Below are 16,639 nucleotides of genomic sequence, written 5' to 3' on the forward strand. Positions count from 1 at the left end.
ATAATGTAATATAAATCATCAATATTTTTATATTTTCAAACTCCGTAACAAATGCTCATCACTGGTCCATTTTATCTACATAATTTCTATTTATAAACATGCATAGTAGGGATCATCATCATGTCAGTGCTTCAAAATAAGTCTAATGAATTTGTTATATTTTAATGCAATTTAAAACATGTTTTAAACACAGGTATATTGTTGTTCTATAACAAAGTATATAAAAGCAGCAATGAAAACATTCTGGATGCATTTTATTTTTTATTATTTATAATAATAATAATTGATACATTGGTTTCTGTTAGTAAAAACTATCAAAAACAGTTAAACATACAAAATACATATTCATATAAAGACGTGGGATATTTTGCACCAGTTAAGGCCTTTTAACATCAAGTGCCATTGCTTGAGAATGATCTGTCAGTGTCCTGAAGAACTACTGTTTGCCGTTGCCATTGATGGGAAGTTTCTTGAAGTTGTCGCACTCCAGCAGGGCTTTGACTTTGGGCCGCGCAGCGATCTTATCCACATAGCTCTTGAGCGCAGAGAAGGAGTCCAGAGAGGTGGAGCAAAGGACTTTAAAATTCAGCAGAAGGTCAAACAGGTTGTAGTCCGCAAATGAGATCTGTGAGGAGACACGAAACGTAGATGGGAATTTACCAAGAACTAAATTACATCAGTTACCCTCCTAGTATTTCTTCTGGATGTCTCACCTGATCACCGACTAGGAACCCAGATTTGTTTTTGGCCAGAATGGCTTCAAATGGTTTGAGCTGGTTGGGCAGATCTTTGATGAACGCTTCTTTACCAGTCTCCTACAGATGGGGACAAAATAATACATTTATTCATTTACAGATGCTTTATCCAAAGCAACTTCCAATCTGAGATTTACAGTACTCACATATTCCTGGTAGATCATCTTAATATATTTTAGGCGCAGATCCTCAACTCCATCGTTCATCATGTCAATGAGAGAAGCCTCGCAGTCGTTTTTTCCATATGCACCTGAATGTGTAAAAGGATAAATTATGCATGTATTACGAGTGTATTTCAGGAGTGGCGTGTAACTCAGTTAACCCAGGTTGAATTTTATATTTAATATATACATTTTTTAATTGTAGTCTTTAAAAAAAGAATTATCTGAAATAATAAACTAAGTGCAATGTAGTGTTGTCAAAAATATCTTTTTTTTTTTTTTTTTGCGATACTGAAATATCTGAAATGCTTCCAGTACTCATTTTTCGCAGAATAGACACATGATACCAGCTGCTCTTTATCTCTCTTTCTCCCTCTCTCTATCTCTCCAACAGTAAGTTACATTCATTTCATTTGCTCAGGATGAACATTGTTGGTGTTACTGGGCTGAATTTCAGTGTGTGATTTTGCATAATTTTACACATTCCCGCAGATTTTGTTCTCACACCCAAAGTGCGTCACATAAAGCCGGCCCTCAGTACTAAATTGAGTTCTTTTATCGCTGCTTATTGCACTTAAACAGTCAAATACACACAAAATAATGTCAAAATGCCAGTCTTGGAGAGTATTCATGTACACACAGTCAGTTATGTTTGAAGTGAACATAAAGAGTTGAGAAAGAAAACGCATGTGTATCAGTATAATGGATCAGTGCATCAGCTCTTAAAGTGACAGCAGCCTAATAAACCTGCTGACAAATTATGAGATGATATTAAAAAATATCTGTATAGCAGTTTTTCCCCATAGTATCGATGTCAACATGGCCAGTGAAAATGCGGAGTGGCTAGTGACTTTGGAAAACCAATAGACACAGTGGCTGCTGAGCAAAAAAGTTCATGTCAAGACCTCATCACATTATAAAACAAACATAAAGGTGCAATGTGTAATTTTTAGGAGGATCTATTGACAGAAATGCAATATAATATACATAACTATGTTTTCAGTGGTGTATAAAGACCTTACATAATGAACCGTTATGTTTTTATTACCTTAGAATGAGCCATTTCTATCTCATACACTGCGGGTCGTCATTTTGCGCCGGCATGTTTCTACAGTAGCCCTAAATGGACAAACTGCTCTACAGAGCATGTCTGCTTGACTGGCTACTCTCTGCCGTCTCAGACGACAACATTTTTGTCCTGTGTTGGCCACCGTAGCTCCTCTATATTGCAATTCCCAACCTAAATGCCGCTAAAGTTTCACTAAACCTTTAAGTAAGCTTGATTTTATTTCGGATGCATTAAAGTGGTAAAAAATTTTATCAGTTTACTCACCCTCAAGTTGCTCTAAACCTGCATGACTGTTTTGAAACTGCATAAAAGGAAGATATTTACAAGAATATTGAGAACCAAAAAAATAAATAAATAAATACTATGGAAGTCAATGGAGACCAGGAACTGTTTGGTACCAACATTTTTCAAAATATCTTTTTTTGGATTCATTACAAGAAAGAAATTAATACAGGTTTGGAGCAACATGAGAGCGAGTAAATAATGACAGAATTTTAATTTCTGGGTAAGTAATTTTTTTTTTTTTACCATGTTTGCGACCCAAATGCCTTAACATGGCGTTGGACTGATACAGGACCAGATCACCATCCTCGAACTTGGGCAACTGTCCAAAGACCTAAAACAATATGCAGACCAATGACTTGCATGAAACTGCGTTAAAATATATAAATTCTAGTGCAAAATTCTAATCGTAACTCTATATAAAAACAAAACTCACACAGCTGGCTTTTAGATCACCCTTCATCCACTCATCAAAGGTCACCAGGTTCTCCTTCAGCTGCTGCTCTTTGTCTGCCAGCATAATCTTCAAGGCGCCACATCTGCCTGTGAGGTGCACATGACACGGGGTCAGGGGGTGTTACTATAGCAACAGCATTCTACAATCATCTTAGAAGCTGCATCTCATTTCAGAGGCTGCATCCTCCGGAGGTCGCATTTGAAGGCTGCATACGTCATCAAGGATGTCTTATTTAAGAAAATTAACTCTAATAAAATTTGTTATTCCTCGTGAGGTGTAAAATACTGTAATTTCTTTCTTTCTTAGCAATCTAACCATTACTTTTCTTAAATAAGACCACCTCAATGATGTATGCAGCCTTCAAATGTAACCTCCAGAGGATGCAGCTTTTGAAATGAGACGCAGCAAGTGTTTAATCACATGCATCAAAGTGCACATTCGACTTAATGATAATGCAAACACTACTTTAGACTGTGTTTATGGACAACAAAGTTAACTCATTTCATGATTCATGAGGAGCTGTTGTAATTTGCCAATTTATATGGAGTGCATGTGGGCTGAAGTTCACTGCTGTTCCTCCTCCCCTATCTAGGGCAAATGCTTTCAGACAAATGTCTGATTGGACAACCAAAGATTATCAATGGAGCGGAGAATATTCAACTCTTCATTCTCTGAACAGAGAGAATATTCATGCAGTTAGCAAAATAACAGAATTAAATAATAATAAGCTATATTAGAATGTAAAAATTCTAATGCAAAATTGTATATATATATATATATATATATATATATATATATATATATATATATATATATTTATTTATTTATTTATTTATTTATTTTTTTTCAAATATTGCTAAAGTTGCATGCAAATTCAATCAACTACTAAAATGCATGTAGAGTTTTTTAATAGTTTTATATGGCTTGTGTTGCATGAAACTTGCACTTCTTTTGTTTGCAGCTCCAGCAGTCTCAACTGAACCACGTCACAAAAACTTTTCCAGACTTTTCTGAAGGGTCAGACATGCATCATGTGACAAGATTAAAGAAAAAGCCATTCATACGAACCTTTGACCGCGAAGTATGTGAGTGTGTAGGGAGCCACTGCAAAAAAACAAAACAGGAAAACAGTTAAGAGAGGAAACTGCAGATCATGTGAAAGCAGCGTAAAAGGAAGTCATCAGATGAATGTAGAGCAGCGATTGCAAAAGCAGATTTACACGATATAATGTTTACTGAATTGCATACTAGTAGTGCTCCATTCACACCGCCCTTGTCTTTTTCCTCATGCACGAGCATTTGAGCATTACGTAACACTTGCACAATTGCGCACATATTATAAACATACGATGAAAAAAGTCATGCAAAATGCTTGAAAATATGAATAGCACATATTACAGTACTAAAACTTATGCAGCTCAGTTTTAATATGCATGCGCTGAATTGACTCTTTAAATAGCTCTATATTATGTAATATCAGCTTAAGCATCTTCAGACACACTGCTGACTGCAACGACGCTGTGAATCAATTGCAGCAGTGCATCTGACATATGGCAGATGTAAAGCACGATCACGTGCACTTGAAGCTGAACACAAAAGTGCACGAGAGCTGTAAACAGTCATAAGGTACTTACTCGTGTAGCAGGAGGATAGAGAGCGGTTTGAAAGCTGTGTGCGCGAGCTGCTCCTGAAGTGCAGTGAACAGAAGTGCGCGCGCGAGGCTCCTTTTATAAGCCTTACGTTTTTTGATGAGTCATGCACGCGCCCTGTTAGTGTGTTGTGGTTGCATACAACTGCATTCATGGCAACACTCTAATAAAAGAGTATGATTGATTTCCAGTGGGTCATTCATGTTGTAGTACCTGTAACATGATTATGCTTACGTTTGCTGTTTAAAGCTGCAATCTGTAAGTTTTGCCTCTTTGTCGCCATCTCTGTTTGAAACCTGCATTTGCAGTTATTTGCAGAATTATCATCTTTACGTGGGTTGTGCATCGACACGGCTCCTCAGGATGAATCTAATGTTTACTTCAGAATCACAAATTCTACGTCTTTTGAACATGACCAAAATACGATTTTTTACCGGAAAATATCATCTGAAGGAGTAAGTAACATCTCTGACACTTTTGTTCTGACCAACTGAGAAAAAAAAATGCTATATATTATATGCATATATGCTATATATTAACTATATTAATATATAACATGAAAATGTAATATAAACCATATTAATATTTTTATATTATCAAACTCAGTAACAAATGCTCATCACTGGTCCATTTTATCTACATAATTTCTATTTATAAACACGCATAGTAGGGATCATCATCATGTCAGTGCTTCAAAATAATTCTAATGAATTCTAATAAATTTGTTATATTTTAATGCAATTTAAAACATGTTTTAGAGTTGTTCAATAACAAGTGATATATAAGCAGCAATGAAACGATTCTGGATGTTTAATCTTATTTTATTTATAATAATAATAATAATTGATACATTGGTTTCTGTTAGTAAAAACTATCAAAAACAGTTAAACATACAAAATACATATTCATATAAAGACGTGGGATATTTTGCACCAGTTAAGGCCTTTTAACATCAAGTGCCATTGCTTGAGAATGATCTGTCAGTGTCCTGAAGAACTACTGTTTGCCGTTGCCATTGATGGGAAGTTTCTTGAAGTTGTCGCACTCCAGCAGGGCTTTGACTTTGGGCCGCGCAGCGATCTTATCCACATAGCTCTTGAGCGCAGAGAAGGAGTCCAGAGAGGTGGAGCAAAGGACTTTAAAATTCAGCAGAAGGTCAAACAGGTTGTAGTCCGCAAATGAGATCTGTGAGGAGACACGAAACGTAGATGGGAATTTACCAAGAACTAAATTACATCAGTTACCCTCCTAGTATTTCTTCTGGATGTCTCACCTGATCACCGACTAGGAACCCAGATTTGTTTTTGGCCAGAATGGCTTCAAATGGTTTGAGCTGGTTGGGCAGATCTTTGATGAACGCTTCTTTACCAGTCTCCTACAGATGGGGACAAAATAATACATTTATTCATTTACAGATGCTTTATCCAAAGCAACTTACATGTAGTTGAGGAATACAAGTGATTCATCTTAAACAGGTAATAAACATGAGAAGTGCTAGTAATACAGAAGTTTCAGCTAGCATTTAGAATAGTACAAGTAGTAGAATATGGAGGGATTAACAATAATATCAATGTCTGGTCATATCGCATGTAGAAACCATACATTTGCTCTGAAATGGCAAATGCATCTGAATGTCTGTGAGATTTACAGTACTCACATATTCCTGGTAGATCAGCTTCATATATTTTACGCGCAGATCCTCAACTGAATCGTTCATCATGTCAATGAGAGAAGCCTCGCAGTCGTTTTTTCCATATGCACCTGAATGTGTAAAAGGATAAATTATAACAGTTCTGTTCTACATATAGGGTTTTTAAAAAAGACAGTATTCATCATGCAATAATAAAGATTTCAAGCTGTAGTGTGCCATTGGTCCCCATTGACTTCCATTTTTCTTTACTATGGGGACCAACAACTGTTTGGATGCAAAAAATATCTTCCTTTATGTTCAACAGAAGAAAGAAATGAATAGAGGTTTGGAACAATGTGAGAGTGAGTAAATAAGGTGAGAATGATCATATTTTTGGTCAACTATCTAACTTTTTACCATGTTTGCGACCCAAATGCCTTAACATGGCGTTGGACTGATACAGGACCAGATCACCATCCTGGAACTTGGGCAACTGTCCAAAGAGCTAAAAGAAATCAAGTAACACACTATCAATATGCAGACCAGGGAATTACATTAAACTGCATTAAACCATGCATAGATTATTTACATTTACCACAGTTCCGGTGCAAAATTCAAATGGTAAATCATATAATAATAAAAAAAATAAACTCACACAGCTGGCTTTTATTTCACCCTTTCCCCACTCCTCAAAGGTCACCAAGTTCTCCTTCAGCTGCTGTTCTTTGTCTGCCAGAATCATCTTCAAGGCACCACATCTGCCTGTAAGGTCACATGACATGGGGTCAGGGGGTGTTACTATAGCAACAGCATTCTACAATCATCTTAGTGTGTAATCACATGTATAAAAGTGCACATTAGACTCAATGATAATGCAAACACTGCTTTAGACAAAGTAAACTCATTCCATGATTCATGAGGAGCTGTGTTATGGAGTGCATGTGGGCTGAAGTTCACTGCTGTTCCTCCTCCCCTATCTAGGGCAAATGCTTTCAGACAAATGTCTGATTGGACAACCAAAGATTATCAATGGAGCGGAGAATATTCAACTCTTCATTCTCTGAACAGAGAGAGTATTCATGCAGTTGTGCATCGTCTTGTAAAGTAATAGATTTAAATAATAAGCTATATTATAATATATATATATATTTCAAATATTGCTAAAGTTGCATGCAAATTCAATCAACTAGTAAAATGTAAGAGTTTTTTAATAGTTGCATATGGCTTGTGTTGCATGAAACTTGCATTCAGTCTCAACTGAACCACGTCACAAAAACTGTTCCAGACTTTTCTGAAGGGTCAGACATGCGTCATGTGACAAGATTAAAGAAACAGCCTTTCATACAAACCTTTGATCGCGAAGTATGTGAGTGTGTAGGGAGCCACTGCAAAAACAAAACAGGAAAACAGTTAAGAGAGGACACTGCAGATCATGTGAAAGCAGCGTAAAAGGAAGTCATCAGATAGAGCAGCGATTGTAAAGGCAGATTTACACGATATAATGTTTACTGAATTGCATACTCATTCACACCGCCCATGTCTTTTTCCTCATGCACGAGCATTTGAGCGTTACGTAACACTTTCCTCCATTCATTGTGATCACATTTGAGCACATATTATATAGATACGATGAAAAACAGTCATGCAAAATGAAATAAGAATAGCACATTTACAGTACTAAAACCCATACAGCTCAGATTTGATATCCATGCACTGAAATTACTCTTTAAATAGCTGGACATCAGCTTAAAGATTAGTTCCCAGAAAAATGAAAATTCATTAATTACTCACCCTCATGTCGTTCCACACCTGTAAGACCTTCATCTTCAGAACACAAATTAAGATATTTTGAAGAAATCCGAGTTTTTTTTATCCTCCATTTAAAGCAACGTAATTACCGTCATTCAAGCTCCAGAAAGGTACGACATCGTTAAAACAGTCGAGAATACTTTTTGTGCGCAAAAACAAAATAAAAATAATGACTTGATTCAACAAATTCGTCTCTCCCCTGTCGTTCTACTACGCTATTTATGTTGCAGCACTTCCAGGTTCAGTATTGGCCGATGCCTTATATCACGTGACGTTATGGTTTAACCACTGTACTCACACTGACTATTTTAATGATGTTTTTACTACTTTTCTGGACACTGAATGTGGTAAATTTGTTGCTTTCAATGGAGGATTAAAAAAACTCATCAAAACTCATGTTCTGAAGATGAACGAAGGTCTTACAGGTGTGGAACGACATGAGGGTGAGTAAATGACATTATTTTCATTTTTGAGTAACCCTATAACCTCTATGAATATCTTCAGACGCCGTGAATAGTTTGTTGCAGCAGCGCAATGCAAATATTAGCAAGCAATGCATCTGACATATGGAGCATGATCATATGTGAACACAAAAGTGAATGAGAGCTGTAAACAGTCATAAGGTACTTACTCGTGTAGTAGGACCGGGTGTGGTTTAGGCTGTGCTCCTGAAGTGCAGTGAACAGAAGTGTGCGCGAGGCTCCTTTTATAAGCCTTAAGTTTTCTGATGAGTCATGTACGCACCCTATTAGCACGCAAGGTATGTCTACTGCATTTATGATGACAGCACTAATAAAAGAGTATGATTGATTGCTTTATTAAATGTAACTTTTTATAAGGATAATGTCTAAAGGGTAGAAAAAATTAGTTAATCTTGTATTATCATAACGTCTGTAATTATATCACACAGTGGAATGTCTGAGTCAGACAAATCAACTACCTCAAATATTGCATGAACTTAGACCTTATAAAAGCACATGAACTTATAAGAACTTAGATACAACTAGCATTGTAGTGGCATTTTCCTCATTTGGGATTGAATCTGGTTTATTATGGTTTAGTTTGCATGTCTTTTTCAGAGTTTCAAAAGCCAAAGGAAAGAAAGGAAAGCCAACACAGTTCGGGTCAGATAAGGACATTTATTGTCATTGCATGTCAAGTATTTTTGATTGCATTGGTCTGGTACAGAGTCAAGTCTCCATCATCTATTTTAGACAGCTGGCCAAACAGCTTGAGGTATTTTATTGCTTGCAATGAAGAGACTATCAGTGCTTCTCGTCATGATTTATCTCAGCGGAGCTCGTTACTCATCACACATGGGTAATGGCGTTGAGCACTGGAGATTACATACTGTAACTAACCAGATGTAAACAAACCAGCACTGAAGCAGGAATGTCAAATGCAATGTTTAAAGTCTTCATGAACTATTAATAATGGAATTTTGCAGTATTTATTATTAATGATTTATCCATGCACATCATTCATTTTCCTCATAATGTTGAATCAGAATAACTTCTCCTCACTCTTGCATCAACATCTCTTCTCTAATGACGAGGGCGGGGCAACCTGTAACTCACATGAGATCCACCAATAGCAAACCACAACCATCCAATCAATTCCCCACAGACAAAATCAAGCCCCGCCCTACATTTGTTCTTGTTTAAAGGGATAGTTCACCCAAAAATGATGTTTATCTGCTTACCCCCAGTGCATCCAAGATGTAGGTGACTTTTTTTCTTCAGTCGAACGCAAATTATGATTTTTAACTGCAACCGTTGATGTCTGTCAGTCAAATAATAGCAGTGGATGGGAACTTCAACTATAACAGTAAATAAAACTTGCTTAGACAAATCAAAATTAAAACCTGCGGCTCGTGACGACACATTAATGTCCTAAGACACGAAACGATCGGTTTGTGCGAGAAACCGAACAGTATTTATATAATTTTTTACCTCTAATACACCACTATGTCCAGCTTCGTTCAGCTTCCTGTTAGTGAGGTCAAAAAACGCGTTCTGTTGACGGAAGTGATGCCATATACTTCAATGAGCGCGAGACATCACTTCCGTTGTCAGAGCGCGATCAGACCTCACTAACCGGAAGCTGAACGAAGTTGGACATAGTGGTGTATTAGAGGTAAAAAATTATATAAATACTGTTCGGTTTCTCGCACAAACCGATCGTTTCGTGTCTTAGGACATCAATGTGTCGTCACGAGCCGCAGGTTTTAATTTTGATTTGTCTACGGAAGTTTTTTCGACTCTTATTGTTCAAGTTCCCAATCACTGCTATTATTTGACTGACAGACGGCAGCGGTTGCAGTTAAAAATCATAATTTGCGTTCGACTGAAGAAAAAAAGTCACCTACATCTTGGATGCACTGGGGGTAAGCAGATAAACATCAAATTTTCATTTTTGGGTGAACTATCCCTTTAAGCGCAATATGAAAAAAAAAAGGCTGTTATGCAACCCAAACATAATCTATACATGTATCTGTTAAATCTGACAGATATTCACTACTTGTCTGGGCTCATGCTCATGCTCCTGTCATCATTCAGTCGTTGGGATTGTTTTTGCTGTTCATAAAAACTTGTTCTTCCTGTTCAGTCCTCATTGTGGAGGTGAATACAGCATGTATGTAAAAGTGCAGAATCACCATTATACACCAAGTTTAAAGACTATAGTATAAACGTATAAAGCACACAATCTAAATTGCATAGACACTGTAAAAATGTTGTCTGGATGTAGGCCTTCAAGTTCATCCATTTACATGATCAGAGAGGGAAAAAAGTTCAGACATTATTTAAAAGGGTCCTATAATGCTTTTCTCCATGTTCATCTGTCTTTAGTGTGTAATGTTGCTGTTTGAGCATGAAAAAGTCCCTCCAGCAGCAGTTCTTCTCTATATCAGTGTTTCTGAACTCTCTGAAATGCCTCATTGTAGTCTTGAGTTTTCTTCACAATATTCCTCATTTAAATAATTCATATGCAGAATAAAGGGGTGGGGTCTGGTTGAGTTAGTTAGTAGTGTGTTGAAACTGGCGGTCATGGTAAGGGGCGGGACATTTCCCAAACGACCAATCACAACACACTGCTTCAGCCGACCAATCAGAGCACATGGAGGGAGGGGCTTCATAGAGACAGGAACTAAACAGAGCGTTACTGACAGACTGGGAAGAGAGGAGCTGCAACAATGGAGAATATGAGGAGAATAATCAACCATAATCTTTATGAGGAGCTACATCCATTAAAAGTCACTTTATTTGAACAAAATGCATTAGAGAAAGTGTGTACATAAGTGTGGGTTGTGAGTTGCATGCACTTAAAAACTTAAATTTAACCTTAAGCCTTTTAAATTCTCATGTCATTCGATCATAACTGTTGTGTATGTTTTAATAGGGGGCAAGGTCTTCAAGCAGTTCCTGGAGATATTTAGCTTTTCCTGACTCTGAAGAGACGTAAAGTATAAAGTCATCATGTCACTTGCCAATGAAAGCGGCAACAACTTTATCGTGGATAATTAATTTGCATATTATTTTAGTATTTGATCAATCGGGGATTCATCCAGATAAACCCATACAGCAGAGACAGAGACATGCAAATAAAAAATGTAATAAATTATTGTATTTTTGTATTGTTGTATTGAATTGTTGGTATTTGTATTTTATTTATTTATTTTTTTTTTGCTTTTTTGCATTGTTCTGTAGTCTAAAATGCTGGGAGACAACCAACTTTTTTAGAAATAGTACAAAAGGAAAGTAAAGACAGTTCAGATCAAGTGGGGTTGTTGATTGTAATCTCACCTAGTTCACAAGCCAAGTTTTGTTTTATTACTGGGACAGATTCAAGTCTCCCTTTCCTTGTTTATCTGGCAAAAAGCCGTTTAACGACAGACACAGAAACGAGAGACAGAGGAGATTAAATCAAAACTTACAGTTCTTGTTTTTTATGGAATATTGCAGTTTATTATAAGTGATAATTTTGTTAAATTCATGTTCCTGGTAATCTTGAATCAGAATAACCTCTATCTCTTCTCTTCTCTGATGACGAGGGCGGGGCAACCTGTCACTCACATGAGATCCACCAATAGCAAACCACAACCATCCAATCAATTCCCCACAGACAAAATCAAGCCCCGCCCTACATTTGTTCAGTTTCATGATGAATTAAAGGATTGAGAGTCCATTAAAAATGCATATTTGTTGACCAATAATGATAATAATATTAGACGCATCCTGCTATGTAAGTGCATGAGAAAAATGTAATTTTCCTAATTAAATTCTTAACAATTTCCTAAGGCTTTCAAGCACAAATTGCACCATTTCCTGAATACGACTCTTTTCCTATGTCTTGCATTGTATTTTTATTAATATGATCCGTGTTAAATCATTGACACATTTAAGCTTTTCCCATAATGTTTTTCTGTCTCCTGTTGCTCCGGGAAACAGTTCTGAGCACAAGAGATTACTATTAGCTAACCCAGCATAAACGTATATGGTTACTGTAATCTCAACATTTGGAAGCCAAATAAGTTTTAGGCATATATTCTGCAAGCAAGTTAAATATGTGCTTGCAATGCCTGTTTATGGTCACATTTATGGTCTTTAAATGAATTATTAGCTAAGAGGCATTATATCTAGGTCATCGGTCAATTATAATTTCACATGTCTCTCCAGTTGATTTCTGATTGTCTGATTCATACGCCCTCAAATGGACACATTCACTCTTACTTTAAAAATAAGATGGATGTGTTTGTGCACTTAACAACAAAATGCTCTATGGACGAATGTGAAAAACATTAATTTACTGATTTGTTTTCTAAGACTAAGTTAGGGAGAACTTGCGAGTAGCATGCAAACTCTGCCCTGTTTGCCTTTAATCATTTTTAGCCTTTTCTTTTGTTCACTGTGACTTGCAAGTTTCAACAGCGAAAGGAAAAACCAATGCAAACAATTCAATCTGTATGTACATCTTCATCAGTGTTTGTGGCCGCGTTTGCAGTGATTAATCAAGAACTGGTTCTTCCAGTCACTAGAAGTGCAGAATCACCCTAACACACCATATAGCAAACATACACGTGTACTGTAAGTGTCTTTTCATTCGGCCGCTGACTTGTCCTGAAATGACATTTGCCAATGAATACACTGAAAAGTTATTTCTCTGCTCACCTGTACATACAAGTTACTATGAAATCTAGGCTACTCCATTTTCAGCTTCTGATTTAAGGCATTGATATTCTCAAGTTAGTAAGATTCAACAACATGACAACAAGTCAGGACATGACAACTTTTACAAAAGGACAGACTTTTGCTGGTCCCCACTGACTTCCACAGTAAAGTAATAAAAAAAAAAATCCTGGAAGTCAATGGGGACCAACTGTTTGGATACCAACAAATAAAAAGTTCTTCAAATAAAGTGATCACATTTCTTCAGAAGACTTGGATTAAACTGCTCGATGCATGGATTTATTTTACGCTGTCTTCATGAACATTTTGAACCATCAGAGTTTTGGGTAATAGACTTTCAGTGGTATCAAAGTCATTTTCCTAATCTGTCTGTTTTGGATAAAAGTGTCAGTTAAATGATTAAGTGTAAATGTACATATGGCTGACAAAATGGTCGTATACCAGTACCTCTAGAACATTTACTTTCTATTTGACCAACTCTTTCAAAAGTACGGAGCCCCACACATGACATGCAGGAAAAAAGTACTAAATCATGCACTCGATTTGCTAAATCTTGATTATGATTTACTATTTCGTTCCCTCGATTTGCTAAATCTTGAGCACGATTTACTATTTTGTTCGCTCGATTTGCTAAATCTTGATTACGATTTACTATTTCATTCCCTCAATTTGCTAAATCTTGAGGACGATTTACTATTTTGTTTGCTCGATTTGCTAAATCTTGAGCACGATTTACTATTTTGTTTGCTCGATTTGCTAAATCTTGATTATGATTTACTATTTCGTTCCCTCGATTTGCTAAATCTTGAGCACGATTTACTATTTTGCTCGCTCGATTTGCTAAATCTTGATTACGATTTACTATTTCATTCCCTCAATTTGCTAAATCTTGAGCACGATTTACTATTTCGTTCCCTCGATTTGCTAAATCTTGAGCACGATTTACTATTTTGCTCGCTCGATTTGCTAAATCTTGATTACGATTTACTATTTCATTCCCTCAATTTGCTAAATCTTGAGGACGATTTACTATTTTGTTTGCTCGATTTGCTAAATCTTGAGCACGATTTACTATTTTGTTTGCTCGATTTGCTAAATCTTGATTATGATTTACTATTTCGTTCCCTCGATTTGCTAAATCTTGAGCACGATTTACTATTTTGCTCGCTCGATTTGCTAAATCTTGATTACGATTTACTATTTCATTCCCTCAATTTGCTAAATCTTGAGCACGATTTACTATTTTGTTCCCTCGATTTGCTAAATCTTGAGGATGATTTACTATTTTGTTTGCTCGATTTGCTAAATCTTGAGCACGATTTACTATTTTGTTTGCTCGATTTGCTAAATCTTGAGCACGATTTACTATTTTGTTCCCTCGATTTGCTAAATCTTGAGCACGGTTTACTATTCGTTCACTCGATTTGCTAAATCTTGAGGATGATTTACTATTTTGTTCCCTCGATTTGCTAAATCTTGAGCACGATTTACTATTTCGTTCCCTCGATTTGCTAAATCTTGAGCACGATTTACTATTTTGTTCGCTCGATTTGCTAAATCTTGATTACGATTTACTATTTCATTCCCTCAATTTGCTAAATCTTGAGCACGATTTACTATTCGTTCACTCGATTTGCTAAATCTTGAGCACGATTTACTATTTAGTTCCCTCAATTTGCTAAATCTTCAGCACGATTTACTCTTTCGTTCCCTCGATTTGCTAAATCTTGAGCACGATTTACTCTTTCGTTCCCTCGATTTGCTAAATCTTGAGCACGATTTATTATTTTGTTCGCTCGATTTGCTAAATCTTGATTATGATTTACTATTTCATTCCCTCGATTTGCTAAATCTTGATTACGATTTACTATTTCATTCCCTCGATTTGCTAAATCTTGAGCACGATTTACTATTTCGTTCCCTCGATTTGTTAATCTTGAGCATGATTTATTATTTTGTTCGCTCGATTTGCTAAATCTTGATTATGATTTACTATTTCATTCCCTCGATTTGCTAAATCTTGAGCACGATTTACTATTCGTTCACTCGATTTGCTAAATCTTGAGCACGATTTACTATTTTGTTCGATCGATTTGCTAAATCTTGATTGCGATTTACTATTTCGTTTACTCAATTTGCTAAATCTTGAGCACGATTTACTATTCGTTCACTCGATTTGCTAAATCTTGAGGACGATTTACTATTTCGTTCGCTCGATTTGCTAAATCTTGAGCACGATTTACTATTTCGTTCCCTCAATTTGCTAAATCTTGAGCACGATTTACTATTTCATTAGCTCTATTTGCTAAATCTTGATTATAATTTACTATTCGTTCACTCGATTTGCTAAATCTTGAGCACAATTTACTATTTAATTCCCTCGATTTGCTAAATCTTGATTACGATTTACTATTCGTTCACTCGATATGCTAAATCTTGAGCACGATTTACTATTTGTTCGCTCGATTTGCTAAATCTTGAGGATGGTTTACTATTCTTTCACTCGATTTGCTAAATCTTGAGCACGATTTACTATTTGTTCGCTCGATTTGCTAAATCTTGATTACGATTTACTATTTCGTTTACTCAATTTGCTAAATCTTGAGCACGATTTACTATTCGTTCCCTCAATTTGCTTAATCTTCAGCACGATTTACTATTTTGTTCCCTCGATTTGCTAAATCTTGAGCACGATTTACTCTTTCGTTCCCTCGATTTGCTAAATCTTGAGCACGATTTACTATTTCGTTCCCTCTATTTGCTAAATCTTGATTATAATTTACTATTCGTTCACTCGATTTGCTAAATCTTGAGCACAATTTACTATTTAATTCCCTCGATTTGCTAAATCTTGATTACGATTTACTATTCGTTCACTCGATATGCTAAATCTTGAGCACGATTTACTATTTGTTCGCTCGATTTGCTAAATCTTGAGGATGGTTTACTATTCTTTCACTCGATTTGCTAAATCTTGAGCACGATTTACTATTTGTTCCCTCGATTTGCTAAATCTTGAGCACGATTTACTATTTCGTTCCCTCTATTTGCTAAATCTTGAGCACGATTTACTATTTAGTTCCCTCAATTTGCTTAATCTTCAGCACGATTTACTATTTTGTTCCCTCGATTTGCTAAATCTTGAGCACGATTTACTCTTTCGTTCCCTCGATTTGCTAAATCTTGAGCACGATTTACTATTTCGTTCCCTCTATTTGCTAAATCTTGATTATAATTTACTATTCGTTCACTCGATTTGCTAAATCTTGAGCACAATTTACTATTTAATTCCCTCGATTTGCTAAATCTTGATTACGATTTACTATTCGTTCACTCGATATGCTAAATCTTGAGCACGATTTACTATTTGTTCGCTCGATTTGCTAAATCTTGAGGATGGTTTACTATTCTTTCACTCGATTTGCTAAATCTTGAGCACGATTTACTATTTGTTCGCTCGATTTGCTAAATCTTGATTACGATTTACTATTTCGTTTACTCAATTTGCTAAATCTTGAGCACGATTTACTATTCGTTCACTCAATTTGCTAAATCTTGAGGACGATTTACTATTCGTTCACTCGATTTGCTAAATCTTGAGCACGATTTACAATTCATTCACTCGATTTGCTAAATCTTGA

The 16,639-nt window shown here is 36.1% G+C and overlaps 2 protein-coding genes across 2 annotated transcripts; both read right to left on the minus strand.

Annotated features, from left to right (window-relative positions):
- Positions 1 to 222: 222 nt before the first annotated feature.
- Positions 223 to 4,542, minus strand: LOC137018911 (glutathione S-transferase P-like). Its single transcript, XM_067383742.1, has 7 exons — positions 4,359 to 4,542; positions 3,793 to 3,828; positions 2,704 to 2,810; positions 2,514 to 2,601; positions 902 to 1,005; positions 714 to 815; positions 223 to 625 (listed from the first exon to the last, which is right to left on the minus strand). Exons 1-7 carry the CDS (start codon positions 4,525 to 4,527, stop codon positions 437 to 439), a joined length of 795 nt encoding a protein of 264 aa, XP_067239843.1. The 5' UTR covers positions 4,528 to 4,542; the 3' UTR covers positions 223 to 436.
- A 661-nt stretch (positions 4,543 to 5,203) lies between these two features.
- LOC137018918 (glutathione S-transferase P-like) lies at positions 5,204 to 8,475 on the minus strand. The gene is made up of 7 exons (XM_067383756.1): positions 8,444 to 8,475; positions 7,353 to 7,388; positions 6,659 to 6,765; positions 6,421 to 6,508; positions 6,031 to 6,134; positions 5,647 to 5,748; positions 5,204 to 5,558 (listed from the first exon to the last, which is right to left on the minus strand). Coding segments are annotated over exons 1-7 (627 nt in total). The 5' UTR covers positions 8,445 to 8,475; the 3' UTR covers positions 5,204 to 5,369.
- Positions 8,476 to 16,639: the final 8,164 nt, after the last annotated feature.

Source organism: Chanodichthys erythropterus, chromosome 1, assembly GCF_024489055.1.
Source record: "Chanodichthys erythropterus isolate Z2021 chromosome 1, ASM2448905v1, whole genome shotgun sequence".
Lineage (NCBI taxonomy): Eukaryota > Metazoa > Chordata > Actinopteri > Cypriniformes > Xenocyprididae > Chanodichthys > Chanodichthys erythropterus.

Excerpts from the sequence above, each read along its gene's own strand:
- LOC137018911 (XM_067383742.1), bottom strand. The coding sequence starts at position 4,527 with ATGAATGCAGTTGTATGCAACCACAACACACTAACAGGGCGCGTGCAT. Across the intron at positions 2,811-3,792 it reads CACATACTTCGCGGTCAAAG|GCAGATGTGGCGCCTTGAAG; the intron begins GTTCGTATGAAT and ends TGCACCTCACAG. Across the intron at positions 626-713 it reads GGTTCCTAGTCGGTGATCAG|ATCTCATTTGCGGACTACAA; the intron begins GTGAGACATCCA and ends GTCTCCTCACAG.
- LOC137018918 (XM_067383756.1), bottom strand. Across the intron at positions 6,766-7,352 it reads CACATACTTCGCGATCAAAG|GCAGATGTGGTGCCTTGAAG; the intron begins GTTTGTATGAAA and ends GTGACCTTACAG. Across the intron at positions 6,509-6,658 it reads GTGAAATAAAAGCCAGCTGT|CTCTTTGGACAGTTGCCCAA; the intron begins GTGAGTTTATTT and ends GATTTCTTTTAG.